This window comes from Saimiri boliviensis, chromosome 17 (assembly GCF_048565385.1).
Source record: "Saimiri boliviensis isolate mSaiBol1 chromosome 17, mSaiBol1.pri, whole genome shotgun sequence".
NCBI lineage: Eukaryota > Metazoa > Chordata > Mammalia > Primates > Cebidae > Saimiri > Saimiri boliviensis.
Window position 1 is genome coordinate 23411244 of NC_133465.1, and position 12805 is coordinate 23424048.

The 12805-nt window shown below is 50.2% G+C and overlaps 1 protein-coding gene across 1 annotated transcript in view; it reads right to left on the reverse strand.

Moving 5' to 3' along the window:
* The window catches only part of TRPV3 (transient receptor potential cation channel subfamily V member 3), a 39559-nt gene that overhangs the window by 8608 nt on the left and 18146 nt on the right, over positions 1–12805 (reverse strand). Inside the window, exons 8-14 of the mRNA XM_010343658.3 lie at positions 12325–12501; positions 10936–11094; positions 10204–10305; positions 9052–9125; positions 4985–5150; positions 3133–3199; positions 318–592 (exon numbers count right to left, since the gene is read on the reverse strand). Coding sequence (XP_010341960.2) covers positions 318–592; positions 3133–3199; positions 4985–5150; positions 9052–9125; positions 10204–10305; positions 10936–11094; positions 12325–12501 — 1020 coding nt within the window. The remainder of the gene's footprint in view (positions 1–317; positions 593–3132; positions 3200–4984; positions 5151–9051; positions 9126–10203; positions 10306–10935; positions 11095–12324; positions 12502–12805) is intronic.

The following is a 12805-nucleotide window of genomic DNA, read 5'->3' on the forward strand; positions in this document are numbered from 1 at the left end:
TGGGTGGATGATTAGATGGGTGGATAAATGGATGGATGATTAGACGGATAGATGATTGGATGGATGGATGATGGAATGGATGGATGGATGGATGATTAGATGGACGGATGGATGATTACATGGGTGGATGGATGGATGGTTAGATGGGTGGATAGATGGATGGATGATTGGATGGATGGATGGATGGATGGATGGATGATGATTGAATGGATGGATGGATGAATGGATGATTAGATGGGTGCTGATGGTAGTCAATGACCACGTGCTGAACTGAGTCCTGGGGAGGCCCCCACACTGGGATCTCTGCCTAGACTCACCTGCAGGCGCCAGATGCGCTCGCTCTCCTTGGAGACATTCTCCACAGTCTCTCCCATCAAGGCAATGAGCATGTTGAGGAGCAGAACGAAGGTGAGGATGACATAGGTGATGAGGAGGAACAGAAAGAGAATGGGATACTTGGAGTTCTGCTGGATGTTCAGGTCACCCAGGCCTATGGTGAGCTTGAAGAGTTCCAGCACTGCATCACTGAAGCTGCCATAGGAGCTGCAGTCCTTGTTGTCTTTGGGACACTTCTCTATCAGCGAGGCCAGGGCTAGGGGAACATAACAGGGTGCTCTCCTCAGCTCTCCACCTGGCAAATTACTCTACAAGCTTGCATGTATTTGCCCACACAACAAGCCTGTTGCCTCCTTCTCTCTGGCCATTTGTCATCTCCAGCTTCACGTCCTTCCAAAGTCTCATCAAGCTGGTATATCTGCCCTGGCCTCCCGCAGAGAGTCCCCTGCCTAACAAAGCCCAGAGTCTTCTCTCCTTCCTCTAACCCCTAGTCTGCCCTTGATCACTTGCAGCTTTGAGGAGCTGCTAATTATAATCCATGTGTGTGTCCCTGGCTTCCCAGCTTGTTTTTGAGCTCCTGACTTCCTCTAGTCTGAGTCACCTCCCTCAAAGCTGTAAGATCCTGAGTCTCCTCCTAATGCTCTATTATGAGCTCCCCATGAGCAGGACCAGGTTCACACTTCCCTTCTTTCCAACACACCACAGTAGAGGTTCACTGCTGAATGGATGGATAGATTGATGGATGGATGGAGGATTGGATGGATGGATGGATGGATGGATGGATGGATGGATGGACGGATGATTAGATGGATGGATGGATGGATGAATGGATGGATTGATGGATGGATGATTAGATGGATGGATGGATGATTGGATGGATGGATGGATGGATGGATGATTAGATGGATGGATGGATGGATGATTAGATGGATGGATGGATGGATGGATGGATGATTAGATGGATGGATGGATGGATGGATGGTGGATGGATGGATGGATGGATGGAATATTGGATGGATGGGTGGATGGATGAATGGATGATTGGATGGATGGGTGGATGGATGGATGGATGATTGGATGGATAGGTGGATGGATGGATGGATAATTGGATGGATGGGTGGATGGATGGATGGATGGATGGATGATTAGATGGATGGATGGATGATTAGATGGATGGATGGATGGATGGATGGATGGATGGATGGGTGGATGGATGGATGGATGGATGGATGAATGGATGATTGGATGGATGGGTGGATGGATGGATGGATGATTAGATGGATGGATGAATATTAGATGGATGGATGGATGAATGGATTAGATGAATGAATGGATGGATGAATGGATGAATAGATGGATGGATGGATAATTAGATGGATGGATGGAGAATTATATAGATGGATGGATGGATGGATGGATGGTTAGATGGATGGGTGGATGATTGGATGGATGGATGGATGGATGATTTGATGGATGGATGGATGGATGGACAGATGGATGGATGATTAGATGGATGGATGGATGGATGGATGGATGGATGATTAGATGGACAGATGGATGAATGGATGATTAGATGGATGGATGGTTAATTATATGGATGGATAGATGATTAGATGGATGAATGATTAGATGGATGGATGGATGGATGATTAGGTGGATGGAATGGTTAATTAGATGGATGGATGGATGGATGGATGGATGGATGGATGGACAATTGGATGGATGGACAATTGGATGGATGGACAATTGGATGGATGGATGGATGGATGATTAGGTGGATGGAATGGTTAATTAGATGGATCGATGGATGATTAGATGGATGAATGGATGGATGGATAGATGAGTAAATTCAATGAGTGAGTAAATAGATGGATGAATAAACAAGCAGGTGAGGGAGCAAATAAATAAGCAAATTGTGACCCAGAAAAGGTACCAGACAGATGGAAACAGCTGTCCAATTTGAAATGTCAATGGTCACTGAAGAAAAAAAAAGCAACTGATATGTGGGGAAAAACTGTATCTCTATGCAGAGGTTAGAAATACAACCAGATTGTGCTGTTCCCTCTGCTGTAAATGGAGAGATTTTAAGAGAGGGCTCCTTCCTGGTCCCAGCAGACCGAGGCTCTCACGGTTGTCTAAAGTAAACTGTGAGAGTAACACAATGTGAAAGCCAAAGAAAGTTATCTCCATGCATTACTTTGCTTCTATTTTGCAAAGACCATCAGTTGAGTTTCTGTGGACTTTAGTTTCCTCATCTGTGAAATGAGGCTGAAAACACTTGCAGAACCTATCTTAGGTCGTGAGCAATGGATGGGAAAGCAGGAGGTATATACCATATGGCGAAGTTGGATTATGAGTGACTGGCCTGGTCTGAATCCTGGAGTCTCTATGCCTCAGGTACCTGATGACTGGGGTGATGACCCCCTTGATCAAGTTGTTGAGATGGATAATTAGATGAATGGATGGATGGGTGAATGAATGATTAGATGCATGGATAATTGGATGGATGGATGAATGGATGATTAGATGGATGGATGGATGGATGGATGGATGGATGGATGGATGATTAGATGGATGGATGGATGGATGATTAGATGGATGGATAGATGGATGGATGATTAGGTGGATGGATGGATGAATGGATTCTTGGAAAATTCTTGGAAAATGGCAAGCATGAAAAGTGCCCCACTGATAGCTGATGTAAGTGTTGCTGAGGCCACCATGCACTTTGTCATTTTGACATCTGTATAAAGTGTTTACGAATGTGGGAGTTACTATTATTTACAAATCAATTACCTACTCCAAATCCAAGCAAAAAAACGATATATACGAACAAGAACTTCAGAACGTCATGCAAAATGACCTACAAAGAAAGAAACGGAATTCAAGCATAAGGTGCAAGCACATATTCACCGTACGCTGATCTTCCTGCTTCCCACCCTCTCGCAGCCTCCACCCTAACCGTCCCTTCACTTGGGCCACTCTCCCCTCCCCCAGCCATATCTTCCCGATGCTCCAAGGCTCAGCTCTGGATCCCGCCTCCTCCAGGAAGCCTTCCGTTCCTTCTCCAGCCCCAGGTTCTCTTCTTCCTGTGATCTGCCCTGTACCTTTCGCCATAGGTTCTCACATCTGGAATCCTCACACTTCCTGGGGGCAGTGGCATGCTGGAGCCAGCTCAGAACAGCTCACAAGAGCTGATAGTTACATTTTCCTGAAGCCTGTTAGCTGGTTGTTAAACACAGCCATTACTCAGAACTAAATCAAACTTTCAGTTAGAAGATGAGTAACTTCTGGGGATTTAATGTACAGCACGATGGCTATAGTCAGCAACACTGTGCTGTGTGCTGGAAGTCTGCTAAGAGAAGAGATCATAAATGTTCTCACTGCACACAAAGAAACAGCAACTATGTGAGGTGATACGTGTGTTAACTAATTGAAACTGGAAATCATTTCACAATATATACCTATATCAAATCCTTGCATTGCAAAAAAAAATTAAACTGTATAAACTTACAATTAAATAAGTTATATTGTTTTTAAAAGACAGGCCAGGCACAGTGGCCCAATCCTTAAGACAGCGATTGAGAAAGTGTTAATCCAGATCACATTTTTAAATCTGTTCTGTCTGCAGCCTTTACGCTGTGTACAGCACACACATATCAGTGAAATATTCTTCCGGTGTTTGCAAACTATCATCCAATTCAGTAAAGAAGTTGCTCACATCATTGATAAACTAGTAAAGTTCAACATGAATCTTAACTGTTTCACTTTAATCACTGTTTATAAAGAAGAATAGCAACCAACATTAATGTCTGAACAGCATTGTTTTGTCAATTGCAACTAAAGGTTGACGACAAAAACTAGAATTCAATAAAAAGCAATAAATAAGCCTGGCGCAGTGGCTCACATCTGTAATCCCAGCACTTTGGGAGGCTGAGGCAGGCAGATCACCTGAAGTTAGGAGTTCAAGGCCAGCCTGGCCAACATGGTGAAACCCCATCTCTACTAAAAATACAAAAATTAGCCAGGCGTGGTGGCACACACCTGCAATTTCAGCTACTCAGGAGGCTGAGGAGGGAGAATCGCTTGAATACGGGAGGAGGTTGCACTGAGCTGAGACTGGGCCACCGCACTCCAGCCTCGGGGACAGAGCAAGACTCAGTCTCAAAAAAAAAAAAAAAAGCAACGAATTATTCTAAGACTCAACTGGCTACGTGGAATTTACAATAAACTGTATTGTTTATTTTCATTATTTGCAAATTGCATTATAGACATTCTTTAATAGTAAAATGTATGATAAGTGTATGTGCATACATACACACACCTACATATACATATTCCACACACACACACACGTACACAGACGCACACACAGAGTGGTTGTTAAATGTTTACCAGCACGCCACTGCCCGGGGGTGAGAACATTCCTCCACAACGCGTCCCCCTCCCCAGTGCCCTACAAGCCCGGGGGATTTAAGGTCTGGACGCCTGAAGCCTGACTGAAAACAAAGGCAGAGCACAGCATTCAGGAAAAGGAGCAGTGCCCCCACTCCTCGGCCAGCCCCTCTGCCTCTGCAGGTCCCAGTGTCCCCATCTGAAAAGTGGCCGTCCTCCGAGGGCCCTCCCGCCGGCGCGGCTACCGACGCACCTTCTGGATCATGACGCTGTACATGCCCATGGACTGGAATCCCCGCGTGTAGTAGAGCATGTTGGCCCAGCCCAGGGCCATGGCCAGCACGAGGCAGGCGAGGTACTCTTTGTAGGCAAACAAGTAGAGGAAGACAGACAGTATCACAAGCACAGCTTGAATAAAACTGTTCAGGAGACACAGGAGACACCAGCCTTACTTACTACTCCTCAGCCTCAGGGCAAAGACATGCAAATCCCCAAACCTTTCCTACACCCCCCCCAAACAGTCACCCCGGTGATGGGCGCCGAAAACATGGGTATCAGGCTGCCCCGGATCCATGTAGCCACCGTAGAATTCAGCCTATAGAAGCATCACCAGAGGCCAGTCACAGCCCGTGGTAGGCTGACTGCAGCTGATCGGGACTTAAAAAAAAAAAAAAATACAAGGCTGGGCGCGGTGGCTCAAGCCTGTAATCCCAGCACTTTGGGAGGCCGAGGCGGGTGGATCACGAGGTCGAGAGATCGAGACCATCCTGGTCAACATGGTGAAACCCCGTCTCTACTAAAAATACAAAAAACTAGCTGGGCATGGTGGCGCGTGCCTGTAATCCCAGCTACTTAGGAGGCTGAGGCAGGAGAATTGCCTAAGCCCAGGAGGCGGAGGTTGCGGTGAGCCGAGATGGCGCCATTGCACTCCAGCCTGGGTAACAAGAGCGAAACTCCGTCTCAAAAAAAAAAAAAAAAAAAAAAAAAAAAAAAAAAATACAAACCCACAGGGCCGCAGAAGGTTCTAGGGTACAGCCCAGGAGGCCGTATATTTTTTAAGTTACCCACATGGGCCAGGCTCATGCCTGTAATCGCAACACCTTGGAAGGCTGAGGTGGGAGGAGCGCTTCAGGCCAGGAGTTTAGGACCAGCCTGAGTGACATAGCGAGACCTTGTCTCTACAAATAAAAAATACATAGAAAAAAAATCTAAGTCGTCCACAGAATTTCTGATTCCCACACTGATTTGAGAATTTCTAGAGTAGACCAAAGATGCAGCAAATGACTGCATTTTAAACCAAAATGACAAAGCTGCCAACATCTATACTTGTAAGCCAATCACAACAAAAGTCCCCCAAACCCTACTTTTTAAACCTTTCTGTGTCCGTGGAAGATTGAGTCTCACTCTGTTGCCAAGGCTGGGGTGCAGTGGCGTAATCTCTGCTCGCTGCAACCTCTGCCTCCCGGATTCAAGCAATTCTCTTGCCTCAGTCTCCTGAGTAGCTGGAATTACAGGCGTGCAGCACCACGTCCAGCTAGTTTTTGTATTTTAGTAGAGACGGGGTTTCACCATGTTGGCCAGACTAGTCTTGAACTTCTGACCTCAGGTGACCCACCTGCCTCGGCCTCCCAAAGTGCTGGGATTACAGGCATGAGCCACCGCTCGCAGCCTCAGATCTCTTTAAAGTATGATATATGGTAAGTGAAGTAAGCTAATCCTGAAAAAACAAGTACTACATGACTCAACCTATAAGGTACCTAAAATAGTCCAATTCACAGGGAAAGAAGGGAGAGTGGTGGCCACGGTGTGGCGGGGTGGTTTGTAGGGAAGCAGAGGAGTAGGGAGTGCTGATTAGTAGGTGTGGAGTTTCGGTTTTGCAGGACAAAAAGAGTTCTCAACACTGACTGCCCAACAATGTACTTCACAGTATTGATTTGTATGCTTAAACAATGGTTACGATGGTAACTTTATGTTATGTGTATTTCACCACAATTAATTTTTTTTTTTTGAGATGGAGTCTCCCTCTATCGCCAAGGCTGGAGTGCAGTGGCATGATCTCGGCTCACCACAACCTCTGCCTCCAGGGTTCAAGCGATTCTCCTGCCCCAGCCTCCCAAGTAGCTGTGCATGCCACTACACACAGCTTTTTTGGAGAGAGACATATTTTTTTGTAGAGAGACAAGGTTTTGCCAGGCTGGTCTTGAACTCCTGACCTCAGGCCTCCCAAAGTGCTGGGATTACAGGTGTGAGCCCTCATGCCCAGCCCACAATTAAAATGTTTTTAAGTACCATATATCCCAAGCATACAAAATCAAAATCTACTACACAGTCCATACACTATGCATGATGCAGACATCTAGAAACAAAACACTGTCTCTTGCATGTTCTTCACATGTACTCCAAAACCTAAAATGCAATAAAAAAATTAAAAAAAAAAAAGAACCAAACTCTGTCTCAAAAAAAAAAAAACAAAAAAACAAAACAACAACAACAACAACAACAAAAAACACTGTCTCACTTACAACATTAGGCAGTTTCCAAAGTTATAAGATAGTTAACCAAAGTGACGACACAGGCAAGGTTGTAAGAAAAACTATCTGATTGATCAACTGCTTTTTAGAATGAAATGAAGAAGAATGTCAACACCTTCCGCTACACTAACAAAACAAAGAAGAAGCAGAAGAGGCTGAGCACAGTGGCTCATGCCTGTAATCCCAGCACTCTGGGAGGCCAAGGTGGGCGGATCACTTGAGGTCAGGAGTTCGAGACCAGCCTGGTCAACATGGTGAAACCTCATCTCTATCAAAAACACAAAAATTAGTCAGTGGTGGTAGCAGGCACCTGTAATCCCAGCTACTCAGGAGGCTGAGGCAGGAGAATCGCTTGAACCAGGGAGGCAGAGGTTGCCGTGAGCCAGTATTGTGCCCCTGCACTCCAGCTTGGGGCGACGGAGTGACACTCCGTCTGAAAAAAAAAAAGAAAAAAAAGTAAAGAGCAAGATAATGCCTTAGCGCTTTTTGCCTGCACTAAAACCAGCATCTGTGTAAGTGGATCTCGTCCAGAATCATAACAGTTCCTCCCACGTGGTTTGCATTGTGGGGCAGTACTGCCTGATCTATTTCCTGCAGGATCTGGGGGCTGCCCCTGCCCTCGGGGATGAAGAACTCAATTCATGCCTCTGGAAGGCTGGTACCTACTTAATAGAACACCTAGGTATTTGGAAACACTCAAGGTCCTATACACCCAGCTTCCCAAATGCTCAGAAGAGAGACTTGAGTAGGGTCTAAACAGCTTTTGAGCCCAATTTTCTTCAACCCAAGCTGCAGAATCTGTTCCGTTCCACAACAGCAATGCTCAATCAACTTCTGTTCATTCAGAGGCAGAGGTCACGCACGCCCGTGATGTCAGCTACACGTAAGCGAATGCAGAGGCTGCTGAGCTAGGTGGGCTCTCTGCCCAGGGCCCTATGGTCATTAATCCTGCATTAGCTTGGAATGAAGACAATCAACGGGCTGGAGCTTCGTGTGACTCTGAGTGACTCACCTCCCTGCCCTGGGAGCTTTGATGGTGTCTACAGATGAGGTCAATAATTTCTCAGGTACCTTCCAGTCCTGATCTGCCCAGGTCTCAGACAGCAACTTCTAGGCCCCCGTAACTAGGGGGTTTAGGGTCCCATGCGACTGGAACATCCCTTTGTCAAAACCTAAACGGATGCTAAGCCTGCTCCCGCCTTCCCCATGCTACCTTCTCCCTGGGGCTCTGTGACAGGTGGAGTCAGCCATTGCCACCAGCAAATGGTGGGCACTGCCCTGAAGTTTTCTTTCTTTCTTTCTTTTCTCTTTTTTTTTTTTTCTTTGAGACGGAGTCTCGCTCTTGTCGCTCAGGCTGGAGTGCAGTGACGCAATCTCAGCTCACTGCAACGTCGGCCTCCTGGGTTCAAACGATTCTTCCTGTCTCAGCCTCCCAAGTAGCTGGGACTACAGGTGCGTGCCACCACGCCCAGCTAATTTTTCTATTTTTAGTAGAGAAGGGGTTTCACCATGTTGGCCAGGCTGGTCTCAAACTCCTGACCTCAGTTGATGCGCCCGCCTCAGCCTCCCAGAGTACTAGGATTACAGGCGTGAGCCACCGCGCCTGGCTGCCCTGAATTCTGATCCTCTCCACCGGCATCCATGTGTCTCCTGCTAGGAGAGAGAGGAGATCCCTGGCATGTCACTGTGGCAGAGTGCCTGGATGGTTGTTCAAAGGGAACGCAGCAGCCACCACACAGGACGTCAGCCCCGCCTGTGAGGTGGTAACCAAGGGGCCAGACCTACTTACAAGACAAAGTGAAACCAGGCATCCGAGAGGATGGACTGCAGATCCGAGGGTCTCAGCAGGAAGATGGCAATGCCCTAAGGCCAGGAAGGAGAGAAAAACCGCACGCTGTTCATGGCCCTTGCTGGGGGAGCTGAGCGGGGGGTGCTTCCCCAGGACCGAGACTCAGTGAGGTTTGAATGTGCGAAGGCCCGGCTCGAGCCCAGGTGACGGATATGAAAGGGGACCTGTGCCTGGGGGGGCGTAGGCAGCTCCACAGTGAAGGTGGGCATGCCCTCAAATCTCACCTCCCTCACTCCTTACCCCATTCTCACCCCAGAACCAGCAAAGCGGTACAATCTACAGCTGCCTTCCATTCCGCAAATCCAGCCTCCGAGCCTTTGCTCATGCTGTTCCCCACACCCGCCCTGTAGTGACCTTGTCCCCACGGTCCTCATGCCCAATCCTGCTCCACCAGAGTCAGTGCCATGTCTGCCCTCAAGCATCTCTGCCATCCCCTGGCCCCAGATAAAAGTCACCTCCCTTCCTCTGAACACTGGTCTGAACCCAGCTTAGGGTCTTGTTTGGTCTACTGTCAAGTCTTGATATTTGTGGTCATACTATCGCCCCCACCAGGCTGTGAACTCAAAGACGGTAAACTCGTCCCATTCCTATCACCTCCTCCAGGGCCACACATATATAGAAGGTGTTCAGATTATGTGTTGGTTCATTGAATGGATGGATGGACGGATGGACGGACGGACAGACACATGGATGGATGGAGGGAGGGAGGGAGAGAGGGAGGGAAGGACAGAAAGACGGTTGGATAAAGGACAGAAGGATGGTTGGTAAGGATGAGTGGGCATGCGAACGGATGAATGAGTGGCTGGGTCCATGAAAGACAGGAGGTGATCGGATGGGTGATGGGGGTGGGAGGGGCTGGGAGAATAAATGGTGGATAGTTGGACAGATGGATAGAGAAGTAGACGGATGGAGGAGGGAGGATAGGCCAGCCTTATTCATTTGTTCCTACAACTCAGAGAGCTCAGGCTTGGGAAGGAAATGCCTCCCCAGAGCTCCCCAGCTGTAATGGCAGAGCAGACAGGGATGAAGGCCAGGCCTGCTGCCACCTGCCTGCCTCGAGAGGCGGTCCGGAAGGGCCGAGTGGCCACTCACCTCTTTCACAGAGATGCACATGGCCCAGATGAGCACAAACATCCTTCCCAAGAGCTGCAGCCACCCCATCTTGTGGGTCAGGGCCAAGGGGTGCGGAAGGGCCTGGGAGGAGGGAGGAGGGGTGCTCAGAATAGGGAGGAAGAAGGGCTGAGCTGGCCCCAACACTAGAGCAGCCAAAACACAGGAAAAATGCTCAAGCCAGGTCACAGGCCAGTGTCAAACCCGATCTCTGTACAGGTCAAGAGAAGGAAGAGCCGCTCCCTGACCCCCACCCTCCCCACCCCTGATGGAAGCCCAGATCTCTACAACGAGGGGTATCATCCAGCCTGTGCTAAGCACCCTCACGCTCTACCACAACAGCCTTTCCAGAACCCTCTGTATCCAGACATGCAACATGGCCTCACAGCACAGTTCGGTAAAGCCGAGGCTTCATGCCCCACGTGACAGATGGGAAACCGAGGCCCAGCAGGCAGGGAGCACTTAGCCCCCTTCCATTTCCTGCAGCCCTCACAGCAGAAACACCCGACCAGTTCTATATTTAGACAGAGACCCTGGGCAGGGCCTGACTCTCTGCATTCTCCAACTTCCCCCAACATGGGTCTACCTGGGCCTCAGCCCAGCCAAGCACTGGAGACAAACTCAGCCCCTCCCTGGGGCTCAGTTTCCCCATCTGCACGTGGGGCAGCTCCACCTCTGACCGCCCCCTCTTCCCCCTGCAAGGGGCCCACGTACCTCCTCCTCCCGGGGGCGGTAGTATGAGACCAGGGTCAGGGTGATGTTGTAGAAGAAGTAAAAGCAGAAGGACAGGAAGAACATGTACTTGGCAAACTTCTTCCACTTCATTCGCAGCAGCGTGTGCAGCGGCTCCAGAGTCAGCATCTCGTGCCGGTTCTGGGGGCAGAAGGCCAGTGGTCACGTGGAGGTAAGGGAGGAGGGGGCACCGAGTTCAAATGGCCCGTGGGAGCTCCGAGTCAGCATCGCCCTGGCGGAAGGTGCCATCATTACGCCCGGTGGACCGGTTTGGCTGGAAATGCTGGGAGGGTGATGCCAGCTCCTGAGGCTCCTCCCCAGGATGCTTGGGCAGCAAAGGCCACCAGAGCCTGGGTTCCAGCAGGAGGACCCGGAGCACAGCAGAAAGTGAAGGCTAGAAGTGGGCAGGAGGTGGTGACAGCAGTTCCAGCCCCAATTTGCCCCTCCTTCGCTGTGTGACCTCAGGACAGCCTGACCCTCTCTGGGCCTCAGACTCCTCACCTATACAACTGCGAACAATCCCTGCCCTGCCAGCCAGGCTACTGTGAGGCGCAGGGAAGACTCAAGGCCAAGAGACTCTGGGAAGCACGACTCTTGGTAAAATACGAAGGAGGAAGGCCCAGCCCGCTGCCCCGCTTCCCCCAAGAGCTGAACGCGCTTCACCTGTTAGAGTGGACAGGTGCTCCTGTTCACAGGATGACAGTGTCTGAGGCCTGGTCTCACCTGACCCGGGGGTTCCCATCCCATCGGTCAGGAGAGCCCAGGCAGAGAGCTCCTAGGGATAAGGCCAAGTCTCTCCGTCCCGCACCCCAGCCTATAAACCCTTTAAAAGCCCCAGGACAGTGGCCAACCTGGGCAGCATCCAGCTGCTCCTCTCTTCACCTCCATTTGTACCAAACTCTTCCTGCTAGCCTTCTCCAGGAAGGCCCCCCTGATTTCTCCAGCAGTGCACTCTCTGACCCTCATTTGGGACCAGTTTTGGGGAGAGAAAGCATTCTAAGCCTGGCCACATACACCAACAGGGGGTGGGAGAGACACAATATGTAAAGGATCAGCCCCAACCACCCCTTCACCCACACCCACACCCACACTCACACCCACACCCACACCACCCTGGATACTGGGTCCAGAAGACCCCCCCCCCAATCACCACCACTCAGGTCTACAGTCCAAGGTCAACCAGGAAGAGTCGGGCCCACCATCTGTCCCAGGCCTCCCCTTTCTGTGCCTGACTCTGCCCACTAAGGCAAAGGAGCGTGGGAGGCAGACACGGCGGGGAGGGCGGGGAGCACTGGGTCTTCCCAGCGTCTCTGAGCCCCTGGCTGGAGGCCCCGCCCTTGGTGCCCTGCCCAGCCTGCCCGGGAGACCCACGTCGATGTTGGTGTTGTAGACGGTGATTTCCAGCACCGAGTTGCCTGTGGTGGTGTCCACGTTGGTGAGGTCATACAGGGAGGACGACACGGGTCCATATGCCCAGTCCGTGAACTTCCTGGACAGGCTTCGGAGCCTCTTCTCCCTGATCTCACGACTCAGGATGTACTTCAGGATCTAGGACGGGATGAGGCACAGCCGTCAGCTGCAGAACAGGGCCTGTGGCTAGCAGGGCTGGGCCAGCCAGAGGCGGGCTGGGCCCAGGAGATACTCCTGCCCAGGACGGGTGGAGACCTGCCTCTGCGCCTGGAGTGGTGACCCCGGGGCCCCATCTTTATCTGTGGAACACGCACGAAGCTTGCCATTGTGCCCATCTCACAGGAGGTTGTGAATACCAGGGAAAAAGGTGGGAAGGTTCTCTGCAGGCTGCAGCAAGCTGCATGATCAGCTTGAAATCCTCACACCAGCTGCAGTCCCGGTG